The sequence below is a fragment of the Geosmithia morbida genome, assembly GCF_012550715.1.
Source record: "Geosmithia morbida isolate 1262 chromosome Unknown scaffold_12, whole genome shotgun sequence".
Lineage (NCBI taxonomy): Eukaryota > Fungi > Ascomycota > Sordariomycetes > Hypocreales > Bionectriaceae > Geosmithia > Geosmithia morbida.
Window position 1 is genome coordinate 684,636 of NW_023336199.1, and position 12,346 is coordinate 696,981.

Here is a 12,346-nt window from a genome sequence, read left to right on the forward strand (position 1 = left end):
TAATATTAACTCGTACATCTAGAGGGGAAAAGAAATGATATCTTGCTACTCTGTTTGACTCTAAAGGTGCTTGACCGACTGGACGTGATTATCTGATACCGGAAGTGTTGCATGTTGGGTACACGACAGGCGAGCGGAGTGAGAAGGACTCGCGCACACACCTGGCCTTTCGCACCATCAGATACGATTGACATGACCACGGACGACGTTGAAGTCCTGCCGCACGCCATCTATATTACATCATATCTATATCACGGCGTGCTGTGACAGAGGCACGTCACGGGTCAGCAGATGACAGGTAAATGGACGTCGAGAGAGCCCTCATGGAGGAGGACAATATGGGTGTGTAATGTAATGATTATAGTGACGACGAGAAGAAGAACCCTGGCTGACAGTTTGCGGACCAGTCGCCAATGCACCCTCTGAAGTACAAGAAAGCGTCGTTGGCCGAGACCAGCTGCTCAGAGTTACGAAGAAGGCCGCCGAGGTGGGGGTGAGATGGAGATGGCGTGCGAGGTCTCATATGGGACGACAGATCTTTCCCGTCGTCAAGCATGGCTGAGACTGCCATGGTCACCGTCACTCTGGCGTTGTGGACTCTCCCCCGTGGGTAGGGAGGGCACTCTGTCTTGCAAGGATGGGATGCCCTGAACGGTTTCCATCCCGGACTGGATGGATGTCCGCAATGGTTCCATTTCCGAGGCCTAGAGTGTCTCGGAAATGTACGTCTTACGATGGAGCAGACAGCTTCTTGAGAAAAAAGAAAAAAAAAAGGGAAAAAAAAAGAGACACGATATCGGATATTCGTCGACCCAGCAAGGCTGCACACCACCATGGCCCACGAACCGAGAACTTGGCACAACAAACTTGGCAGCTCCTCAGTCTGATCTGAGGGGAGTCCTTCTGAAATGCCACGAGGGAAGGATATAAGGAAGAAGCCCCGTCGTCATGGCTGTCATATCAGGCTTGCCATTGGTGGTAGCCGCCGCCTTTCTCGACAGCCGGGTGGTGGAACATGGAAAGCTCCAGAGATACGAACATGACCTCATGCCATCTGCCGCGACGATAGGCTCTAGCCACAGGGTCAGTCTCCTGAACCATAATCCAACTCAGGGCAAGAACACGTGCGAGGCTCTCTCTTTCTTTCCTTTTCCTCCGAGTTTCTTTATTTAAGAAATTTTTCTTCAAAAAAAAAAAAAAATCTCGGAAACTCCAACGTGGCAAAGGTTCAGTGAGAAAGGAAAGATCACCTCTGACATTTCTACCGCCCGCCAACATTCTCCTGACATCTCTTCAACTCGACGCTGGGTGGGTGAAAGGCCCAGAGGCCCCTATCCCGCCACCAACCTTCTACAATGGCGCCTACTCAGAGATTACGCACAGACAAAGACGTCTTTGACGTCTTCACGGAAGAATGCTATGAGCTTGGTGTTTTTTCCAATTGCCGTACCGGCCAAAACCGCGGGCCTATTCCCTTTTTGCGGCGGTCCGACTCTCCCAAGCCTAAGCTGATGCTCGACCCTCGATACCAGAGACGCGCGCATGAGGGTGAACCCCCCCCGTGCATGATGGTGGAGGTGCCGCAAGACGATGAATCATTGCCGTCATCGGAAGGTGTAGAGCCACCCCGGAAGGAGGTGCTGGATTCCCTAGTTTTGGTACGAGTACCGAGATCGACATCGCTATGGAAGCGCGTACGAAACAGATTCGACAGGAAATTTTCGAAGAGATACGCATTCCTAAAGGTATCAACTGCCACTCTTCCCGTGGCTCTCGTTTCCCTTCTTCTTCACTCTTCTATCTGCTAACTCTCGACAGAACAGATTTCCGGGACATGCTGCCGAGAAGATGATCGACGCAGACGAGGGGCCGAAGCCACGGCTCGGCCTCTTGGATATGCCGAACGAGATGCTCCTGGAGATAATGGCACATCTACCACTGTCAGGGCTATACTGCCTTCGACAGACATCGTTCCTGTTCATGCAGCTCTTCAGCCGTCCAGAGTTCAACCACCTCCACGAGCAAGTGCCGGACGGCATACCCCCTGACAGAGACCTGACCCGACCCGACGTCGGATGGGCCAAGTTCCGGATAAGCTGCCTCTCGGCCAAGGACAGATATCATCTCTCGGTCCAGGTACAGCGGCATCTGTACTGCGCCCCGTGCCTCGAAAAACACGATTCCGGGATGCTGGATAGAGCCCTAGAGCGGTATTCGGAGCCGGTGGAATGCGCCGGATGCAATATGAATCACGCATTGGCCCTCTTCCGCCAAGAAGACATAAGACTAAAGCGTCTTGATGGACGCCGGCTCAGCTGCATGGGGCGGTACGGGACCGTCACTCCCTGCAAGCACGGCCAGGCGAAGGTGGTGAAGTGGCCGGAGATCGAGGGGAGATACAATACCAGAGGCATCAACCCCGACAGCGAGATCAGGCCGGCGCTCTGCCACAGCATATGTGGCAACCTATGGCACAGGCCGGGCGGATACGACCCAAGGCTGGGAAGGGACGTGGTCGATACGGTATCCGAGTTCCCGAGGCTGGTGATTGGCCGTCACAGCTGGCGCCTCCCGCCGATGCGCGCCATGATCGGCTTTGGATGGGACTTCCCCCTGCTGGACGTCGACACGGCCGACCCGCCCAGCCTGCACGAGATCCGCACCGCCCTGGTCAAGCAGCTGACGGAGAGGAGGGCCGCGCTCAACATCCAGAAGCGCTGCCGGCACATCACCTTCGACCAGCTCAGGGACCTCGCACGGCGCGGCTTCTGCGGCGGCATCGAGCCGAACGGCCCGCTGCCCTACGACCCGCAGACGCGGCGTCGGTCGGCCTGCTGCAGCTGCCACGTCGAGCCCTGGAAGGCCTGCAGAGTCTGCGGCGCCATGTACTTCTGGTCCTGGACCGGCGGCCGCGTCTACCTCAGCTACCGGTACTACTGGAACGCCTACGGCGCCGCCAGCCCCGGATGGGTCTTCCTCCTGGACGAAGTCCACCAAAGGAAGCATCTCGACGCCCAGGGGAAGCACGTCCTGTGGTGCGACTCCCCGAGCTGCCACACCAACAGGATGCATCGCTGGGAGGCTATTGTCAAGGCGGATTGCATCAACGAAGAGCGGGCCCTGATGTCCCGCGACGATAACCGTATTCTCGACGAGATTCCCTTTCCTGCCACGGATTACAGGGAAATGAAGCGCATGTCCCTGGGGACTCATAAGTTCCTCGAATTTTGGTAGACAAGACTGATTTTGTCTTTTCCGTCGTTATCAATGTCGTGTGTTTGTGTCGTCGAAGTCTTGAGTCTGCCATGGATGCGAGCAGAATTAGGTGTACAGTTTACTCTGTAGCGTGTGTCAGATCCCCCCCCCCCCCCGTTTGGGCTTACCCCACTTCCCCAGACAGAAGGCCGAGACGCTAACGCGGCAATGGCTTAGGGGCGGTTCGGGGAAGTGGGAACCCCCTGTACCGTCATCCCCCTCCCTATTGCCCCCCCCTCTGTGACTGGCGTTGGACCAGAGCTTGTGTTGTGCGTGAAGTTGTTGGTCGTGTGTTGTGTGCTGCCGGAAGATGGGACATTGAATGCGACGCAACCCTTACTGACCCCATGACACCCTCTTGAGATGCTGCCGCCTGTAACACCAGCAGGCGAGAATGCATTGGTCAGCTATTCAGCCACTCGCGAGATTGCAGGGCTCAGGAGAGGATGCCGTCCTCGCCGTGTAGCCACCAGTAGCCACCGGTAGTCAGGTGTCCCCTCACGATGCAACGATGCCGAGCACCGGTTGGTGACTGTCCTTTCCTTGCCATTTCTGTCCGTCCTCATCGATTCCCAGTCCCTCGTCTGTTCCGTTGTCCCTTCCGTTGTCCGTCTCTGAGTGGATATCTGGCGACGCCTACAGGATAAACCTATCTTGGATGCTTGGCAGTGGCTCCTGCTCAGTCAGATGAGACCTCTCACCCCATGGAGGCTGCCTGCTGCGTCGTGGCAGAGGCATCGGGTCACCGTCAACGGCCCATGCCGAGGCTACCATGACTCTAGACAGCACGTCGACGGGAACGGCCATGTTCACCACCGCCACGAGCGCACCGTAAAGGCTTTCACGAGACGCACGGACGGTAATGGCGAGGTATACTACACCGTGGCCACGAAGGAGGAAGGCAAGGATATGCCCAAGATGCCTCGACTATTCGAGATGCCCGACATCATCCTCGACCTCGACGCCGAGACGATCGAGAACCTGGACTCTAGGAGGGTTCGAGAGTACACAGCGGCTGACGAGGAGAGGCTCGACGGGGAGTGGGCTGTCTCCCCTAAACACAAGGCCGTCAAGGCGCGAATGAGACAGCTCTCCGTTATGCTGGACCATTCGAGGTCCAAGGCACGTGAGCTCGATCGGGATGCGGCACACCCTCTACACATAACGGAGTACGACGTTCTATCCGTCGCCCTGCGAGGGTTCGACGGCGGCAACGATACGACCGGCAAGGCGCGTAATTCCGTGCTCAGGAAACATCCGAGGCCCGCGCAGTTCGTCATCCGCCGCTTCTCCAACATTTACCCCAAGGACGACGAGTCACCAGAGTTACCTACCGCAGAGCCTTCTCACGGCAACATGTCAGCGATCCGGCAAGTGGCCAGCCTGGGCGACCCACGCCAAAGACCCGGCTACATGAGGCAACTCCGTGTCGGGAACGGCATCCCATCGTATGCCGCCAGGGACGATGAGAGGCTCATGCGGTGGATGATGATCCGTCGAGATAGTCTGGGCTCGGCAGAGGACGGACCTCGGCCGTCGTCCGTCGTGCTCGCGACGGCCATCAGAGAGCAAAAGACGGAGAGGGGCGGCATCGCCATGATCCGCCGTATAGTATTCGGCGGCATCGATCGGGGTTGCAGCCTCGACGATAGCGTCGCCATCGCCATTCGAGACAGCTGTGTCCGCATCCTGGACGCCTTTGCCGGCCACCGCCCACCCCACTACGAGGTCCTGGCACTTGTCAACAACCTCGCGGCAAGAGTGCCGTCAATCACGGGGGGCAGCGACGTGGCTGGGTGCGTACTGTTCGGGCTGCGCACGAGGTCGCTCGCGGGCCTCGGCCTCGTCCAACAGGCGGCCTCCCAGCTGCGGGAGCGAACGATCGGAGGCAGACGAGTGGGGGGCGGCAGCTCGGGCATGTTGGCAGCGGACGTCCATGCCTCCATGGGCTCGTGGCTGGAACAACTTGGCGGCGGCGAGAACCCGGCGCTAGCGACGCGGCAAGGCAAGAAGGCCCTCTTCTGCATCCTCACCGGGTTCGGGCAAGCGTCGTTTGCCACGGACACGGATCGAGGCACGGAGGCCACTGCATCCGATACATGTCCTGCACGAGCATGCTCCTACCGCAGTATCATCAAGGACCACGTACGTGTGCAGGAGCCACCGGGTAAGAGCGACTTGTTCGCGCGCTACGTGGAGCTCCTCGGACGTCTCGGCGCCGTTGGGACGCTGCGGGGCGAATGGGCCGAGGTGCAGCAGCAGGAGGAGGAGCAGCAGTCCGCGAGGCACGGCGACAAGGGCAGCGGCGGCGACGACACCAATGATAGGCTCGGGGAGGGCTTCCGACGGGCCATGGCCGTGGCCTCGGAGATGTCTGGGCTTACGATTCCAGGGGATGGTGTACCAGAGCCTGGCCGAGGGTCTGACTGCCTGAGGAGGCTGGCCGAGGAAGACTATGCGCGTATTGGGCAGTTCAAGGATTAAGATGCAGGCTTACGGGGATTGCATGAATGTGTTGATGGACCCGTCATGTTTCGGGGTCGGGGAGGTGGCAAAGCAGAGAGCATCGAGGACACATTGAACGCCTGATGGGTATAGAGACGTCACGTAATGTTGAATCATCGCCCAAGGTCCACGGTTAAATTCCTTGTTCCTGCCGCCGTACACGCTCATCGACGTAGACGGGAGTTTTTATTTTCCCCCCCTGCATGTCTCACACGCACAAAAGCTTCAAGTGTGAGAGCTGACAATAGTCTCTGATCCCGGCTGAGCTTGTGTGTATATTACCGGAGCTTCCCATCAAGTAGTAGCGCTAGTGGGAGTTGATGATGTCTCCGGGTTGGCGATTACATTTTTGACGCTGACGAGTTTAGGCGTCTGATTGGATCGATCCTCTGTTTCATCGTATCGAGGTTTTTCATGCCGAGAGAAGTAGAAGGAAGAGAGGGGGACAGTTGGAGTTACGTGTACGAGTAATCTGTATGGTGAACATTTGATGATGGGGGACCACCATTGTTCTGAGACGACCTTGTTTGGCTGTACGACTTTGCCACGTACCGGTAATAAAAGATCTTGCTCTTATGCCTTTTCGGTAGTAATCTTTTTCTTCGTCTTCTCTCTCTCTCTCAGATATAAGAGGGGGGACGTGTGGAGGGAAACCAGTTGAGAAAGAAAAACAAGAAAAGAAAAAAAGAGAGGGTCATGGTGAAACGGCATGATGATGTGGTCGTGGTAGACGAGCAGAAACCATCTCCACTGCTCTGCTCCACAACAAAAAGGAGATTCTAGAGCTCGTGTGGAACAGAGTTGTGATGGCATAAAGTCTGTGGGGATTCTCCGATTTTTTGTACCTTTTTTTTTTTTCCCCCTCTTGATTTAATCGTTTCTATTTATGTTTTTTTTCTTCTGCTTCTTTCTTCTAAAAAAGAAAAAAAGATCAAGTAAACATTATCAAGAGAAAAAAAAAAAACCTAGATTCTTAAGCTGGACAAGATTGTCATGTTCTAGACTCTATTACGTGTAATCACGGCATATCCAAGTAGCGTCACCGTTTTCAAAACGGTGATTCTGTGTGTATTATCGTCCGTGAGAGAAGTACGTGTCAGAGTACGTGTCAGAGTACGTGCGATGAATCCATAGATGTACTCCTGGTCTCGCCCTGATAGGGTCGAGGTCAATACCGGCCAAGGCAATGGTGACGTCCCGAGTCCAAGTGGCTGACCCCGTAGGCCTCATGGCATTATCCAATGTAAAAGCCGTCGGCTTTACGCGGCGTCTCGGTACCGGCTCGATGGTCGGCGACTCAAGGTGCGGGGGTTCCGGTCAAGTCGGTGGTGCCTAGATCCAACGACGCCATCGGGTCTATAACTTTTTTTTCCTTTTTTTGAAAAAAAATGAAGAAGAAAAACTGTTGGCTTCGATTTCTTCTCGGAGGAGGTAGGCCGCAGGTGACGACAACTCGTCGGTGATTGCGGGCGAGTGGACTGGCTGGGGAGAGAGAAGTACCGAAGGCGTCGGATGGAGCTGGTCGTCCGACGCGCCCTGGCAGACGGAAACGGGCATCAGCTGCCGCGTCTTCGACGACGACGACGGCGACGAGACCGACGTCGAGTACGGGGCGCTTGTGAGGGCTCATGGCTCGTCCCGGCTTCTCGCGCCTCGACCTGTCCCCTCTCTTCATCGCCGGGCAGGAGGAACCCCGTCCAACCCGGCCTTGACGGTGCTTTTCGCCGTGGCCTGCCAGGGTAAGGAGAGAGCGCTCGAGGGGGGCCCCCGGGGTATGTGCGTCACTGTTCAGCCTCGTCCACCGGTCTCGTCGGCGTCCCCCTTCGTCCGGCGGCGAGGACGTCTGTAGGTGTTCCCGGGGGTGCTGCCGCCGTCGTTGCGCTCCGTCGACCTCTGAGCCACCTCAAGCTCCCAAGGGGCTACCCCGCTCATCGGAACGGAGGCGGAGGGGTGCTACCATCTCATAGTGGATATAGAGGGGTCGGCTTGGGCGGATGATGAGGCTGGCCTGTAGCTGATAGGATCTCTACGCGTAGTCGGCACCCACACCGAGTTTCCTTTCTTTCTCTCTGAAGCGTCGAGTCTACGATACGTGCACTCGGCCAGGAAGAGCCGTGAGAGCAGTCGAGACGACGTCCGAGAACGGTCACGGCTGTGATGGGCTGGCAGCTGCCAGTCCAGCAACAGGAGTGTCATGACGATCGTCTGCCGTTCCCCGTCAATCCAACACACGCTATATACACCATCCCGAGATCGGACCCCATTCGTCTGGCCAAGTCCCAAGCGTTCCATCCCGGGTGCACCGCCGTCCTCACCAAGTCTTCCGAGTCGGCCCAGTTCGGTAGGTATATCCCAGTCATCTTCGCAGCCCAGACGACGGAGACGTTCGTCCCGACCTGAGATGGCCAGATCCCAACCTAGTCCGACAACGGGCGTGCAGCTCTCTCCGTCAGTGCAGCCCGCAGCTGTCGAGAAAGCTCGTCTGACCGAGGCTACTGATATCATGCGACCGAACCGTGATGGTGGATCATCCAACGTCGGACGGTAGCCGGACATGAGTGTCACGTCAAGTACACGGTGCCATGCGTCTTCTCGGGCCACGAGTATTAATATATCGTACGCTAGCTTGGACGCTACATGCAGCTAAAGGAGACAATCCATCTCGTCTCGTCGCCTGAGAGAGCGTAGCAGCCCACCCCCCCCCGGGCCCCCCTGCTCGTCCAACCTTAGATTCAACGACCCCGGTGTCGCTCCATACCCACCATGATCCGACTACTAGACTCTGGGACATGGGGCATAGGAGCTCTGCCCGATACCGGAGGCTAGCTCTTCCCCCGGATTTCTTCCAGCTTTTCTTCTTCTTCTTCCCTTCCCTTTTTCAGGTAAGGTCGGGTGCGAGTCGAACGGGCAGGGGATATGACGGATCCCTTTCCTGTCAATCTCCGCTTCCTGTCGGATGAAAGGGGGAAAGCTTCGCGCGGTGGGGTCGAGCACCGCAATCGGTCGCGTGGTGCCACTATGGATCAAGCCATGTCTAGACCGCTCCGGGCATGTTGCCCTGTCGATCATGAGAAGTGGGAGTAGAGGGGAGAGTCAGAGGAGGAGAGGGGGTCTCTGGGGGTCTGGATGTGCAGCGGGAAGGTTCAACACCGGCGTGAGGTGGCTTCGAAAAGTGACGGCTATGGCGGTTGATGGGGGGGTTGCCATCCCCGGTAACCGCAGGGTCTGAGACTTGTGTGTAAACGGCGAGAGCATCCGGCGCGACCGCGACAGCCGGGCCGTAAGTTTCGAAGACGCGTGTGCTCTGGGAAGGGGAGAGAGAGTAAGGAGAGACTTGCTGCGCGAGCGAGATAGGTATTGTAGAAGACAGAGTGTCACGGCAAGGGGGATGGATACGTTGGGGGGTTGGTAGGTACATTGACGACATCATCTTGCAACACGGCGAATGCTGAGGGCGATTACGGCTACAATCCCCCCCCCTTCCCAAAGACGACTGGGCCGACTCACGGCATCTAGACAAGGCGCAGCAATGGCATCATGTGCATCTATCTGTACGGAGTAATAGTCGTAGGTTGTGACGGATTCCGTCTATTCTTCCCATCCATCTGGCCTCGCAATACTGATCACGACCAACCTCAGGCAGGCAGATTAGGCGGCCTCATTTCAGGCAGCGGTCTCCGCGGTTGATCGATGACAGGTACATGCTGCACACACACATACTCTCAAACTTCTTCATCATGCAGTCATCGACTTGATGTGAAGAGTGACTTTGCATTGAAGAGATTGACGTGGTGAAACCGCTAGACAAAACTTCTTTTTTTTTCTCTCCTTTTTTTTTCCAGCTACGCCGTGGGAAAGTCTGTGACATTTTTATAGGCAAGGTATAAAGGTAGAACAGGATGAGTACGAATCTGTACACGTAATCACTAGGAAACCTCATAAAAGTCGTTGTACCGAGAGAGAGACACACATAGAGGGAGAGAGACAGAGAAGGGACTGTCATACTACATAATATATTATATACATTATTGTATGCCGGATTCACCGGAACGAGGAGGGTCATGTGTAGCAGGTCTGACGTCTGATGATGGAACCTTGTATATACGACAAGCTAAGGGGGGGGGAGGAGGAGAAGAAAAAAGGAGAAGAAAAAGAACCTACGCAAGGAGGGAATCCGGACGGACTAAATTGTGATTTGCTCTTACCTTCTTATATGTACTCCGTAGTATCATCGTAATTCTATCATGTTTCTTTCTCCTTCTTCTGAGCAGTAAGTTCTCACTTTTCTTCTTTTTTTTTTTGCGGGGAAAACGGAGCAGCGAGCCAGGCACAAAAACAAATCCGTTTTCATTCTCAGGCAACGCATACAACACATACACACCGCACACACGCACACGCACACACGCACACAAGTATCAGTCCATACAGATAGCGACAAGCGTACCGGGTTCGGGAACCTGAGCCACGGTTGACACGAGTGCAAGATGAGATGAGGATATCTTCAAAGAAAAGAGGAGAAGAAGGGAGAGGAGGGGAAATGGGGGGGGGGGGAGAAGATAGATATTTAAAATTAAATAAAAATTAAATAAAAAATTAAATAAATCAAAAGGAAAAAGAAGAGGAAAAAAATATTTTGTGTGCGTGTACGTATGTGAGAGCGAGTGTTGATGTATCTCTTAACATGAAATTGCCAATGTAAAGAAGAAGAGGAAGAAGAAGAAGATCAAGAAGAATCGACGAGAGAGGTGCAACACATGGTTCTGATAGCAGCGGGTAAAGATTAGGCGGGGACGGAAGAAAAAGTGAGGGGGATCGCCAATCAGTGGATGCGGGCCGCAGTGTTAGCTTTTCTGCTGTCCTTGAGTAATAATATACATGTGTGTGTATATATGTGTGTGTACGTGTGGTATTAATAGTTGGTACGGGTGGGCATGATAAGAGAAGAAAAGAAAAGAAAAAAACTAGACTACGGAACATTATTATTTATATGGATGGTAAAGCAGGGGGGAGGGGGCAAGGGGGGAGGAGGAGGAGAGGGGGGGAGCGGGGTGACTGGGATGTATGTGTACGAGTATGTGTGATGTGTGTCGGCATTGAGTCGTTTGGTCTCCGAGAAGCCGCACGACCAAGAGGGGAAGGGACCTGCAGGAGCCTGAGGGGGAGAGAAGGAGAGAAGAAGATAAGAGGGTAGGTGGGCTGTCTGCGAGTTTTCTGCTGATGCCCGGAATAGGTAGCTGCGTCTAGCTACGGAGGAGGATAAGGAGGAGGAGGAGGAGGAGGACAAGGAGGAGGACGAGACGAGATGCGCTGTGCTGAGCTGTGCTGAGCTGTGCTGTCTGCTGTGCATGTACATTCGTGGGTGGAGCGGGAGACGGGAAGAAAGGGAGTCGAGTCCCCCGCTGATGGATGAGGAGGGCATTACGAGTCTTGGGAGGATTAGATGGAACATGTCTGTGTACATGATGTATGTGGTGCTATCTAGTCACGAGTATCACGAAGTAGGTTTACGGTGATGAACATGCCAAGTCGACGTGTAAACCCCTGAGACGAGGTGACGGATGGGTACGACAAAGAGCTGGGATTGAGGGAGAGGGAGAGAGATGGAGAGAGAGAGAGTGTGTGTGTATACATATCACCGCTAGTAAAGAGTCCAGTAATGAATGGTAGTAGTACTTTTGCACTCGATCATTCTCGTAACCCGTACACACACGGAAAAAAAAACGAAAACAGAAAAAAAAAAAACAAAAAAAGGCGCTGATGGCGCCGTTGATGAGATGGAAGCGTTCGATGGCTTGGATGGCTTGGAAGGCTGAGCCCCCAAAACCGGGGCCAAGCATCAAATGATACATGTGATCTGTAGAGCAACGTGGTAAAGGTCAGTGGAGGAGGAGGAGGGGGAGGAGGAGGAGGAGGAGGACGGATGCTCTGACGGGCTGCTCAGCTTTCCCTCTTCTCACTCATTCTCTCTCTTTCTCTCTCCATCTCGCTCCATCTCTCTCCGTCCATCTCCATCCATCTCTCCTTTACGAGTACGAGCGGTGTTGCTACATCCAAGGCAGGGGAGATGTGAGAGAGATGTGTGTGTGTGTGTGTGTGTGTGTGAGAGAGAGAGAGAGAGAGAGAGAAGAGAGAGATAGAGGGAATATGAAACGAGTATAATAAAAGCACAATACATGTATAAACAGCGCAACTGCTGCATGCGCACACCCCCTCGCATGATTGGCTGATCATGACAGCCGTGAGGGCCATGGCCGATGGCCGATGTCAGGGGCGGGGCCGAGCCAGAGAGGTTTGTTGGCGGGCGCTGAAAGGGTTTACCGTTTCTTTACCTAATGGAAGGAAGGCCTTGGCTTGGAATGTCACCGTCACCGGTAATCCACCTGTATTTTTTCCTGCAGAGTCTCTCCTGTTTTTTTTTTTTTTTTTTCAATTTTTATATATTTTTATACAATTTTATACAATTTTATACATTTTTTTTCGACACTTCCTGAGGAACAGAGTTGAGAAGGAGAGGTTGTGTGGAGTTGACGAGAGTCGGTATTACGACTATGAGACTCGTCACCGCTCTTGGTATCTATCTTACCCA

At 54.6% G+C, this 12,346-nt stretch overlaps 4 protein-coding genes across 4 annotated transcripts; 3 read left to right on the top strand and 1 right to left on the bottom strand.

The window, feature by feature from the left end:
- Nucleotides 1-948: 948 nt before the first annotated feature.
- Nucleotides 949-3,234, top strand: GMORB2_2280 (uncharacterized protein; the record flags this gene model as incomplete). The annotated part of the gene is made up of 2 exons (XM_035464260.1): nucleotides 949-1,083; nucleotides 1,819-3,234. 2 exons carry the CDS (start codon nucleotides 949-951, stop codon nucleotides 3,232-3,234), a joined length of 1,551 nt encoding a protein of 516 aa, XP_035319970.1.
- A 708-nt stretch (nucleotides 3,235-3,942) lies between these two features.
- GMORB2_2281 (uncharacterized protein) lies at nucleotides 3,943-5,739 on the top strand (the record flags this gene model as incomplete). The annotated part of the gene is made up of 2 exons (XM_035464261.1): nucleotides 3,943-4,613; nucleotides 4,659-5,739. 2 exons carry the CDS (start codon nucleotides 3,943-3,945, stop codon nucleotides 5,737-5,739), a joined length of 1,752 nt encoding a protein of 583 aa, XP_035319971.1.
- A 1,207-nt stretch (nucleotides 5,740-6,946) lies between these two features.
- GMORB2_2282 (uncharacterized protein) lies at nucleotides 6,947-8,160 on the top strand (the record flags this gene model as incomplete). Its single annotated transcript, XM_035464262.1, has 3 exons — nucleotides 6,947-7,088; nucleotides 7,203-7,378; nucleotides 7,930-8,160. 3 exons carry the CDS (start codon nucleotides 6,947-6,949, stop codon nucleotides 8,158-8,160), a joined length of 549 nt encoding a protein of 182 aa, XP_035319972.1.
- A 634-nt stretch (nucleotides 8,161-8,794) lies between these two features.
- GMORB2_2283 (uncharacterized protein) lies at nucleotides 8,795-12,009 on the bottom strand (the record flags this gene model as incomplete). Its single annotated transcript, XM_035464263.1, has 3 exons — nucleotides 8,795-8,818; nucleotides 8,909-9,064; nucleotides 11,995-12,009. 3 exons carry the CDS (start codon nucleotides 12,007-12,009, stop codon nucleotides 8,795-8,797), a joined length of 195 nt encoding a protein of 64 aa, XP_035319973.1.
- Between the last annotated feature and the right edge of the window lie 337 nt (nucleotides 12,010-12,346).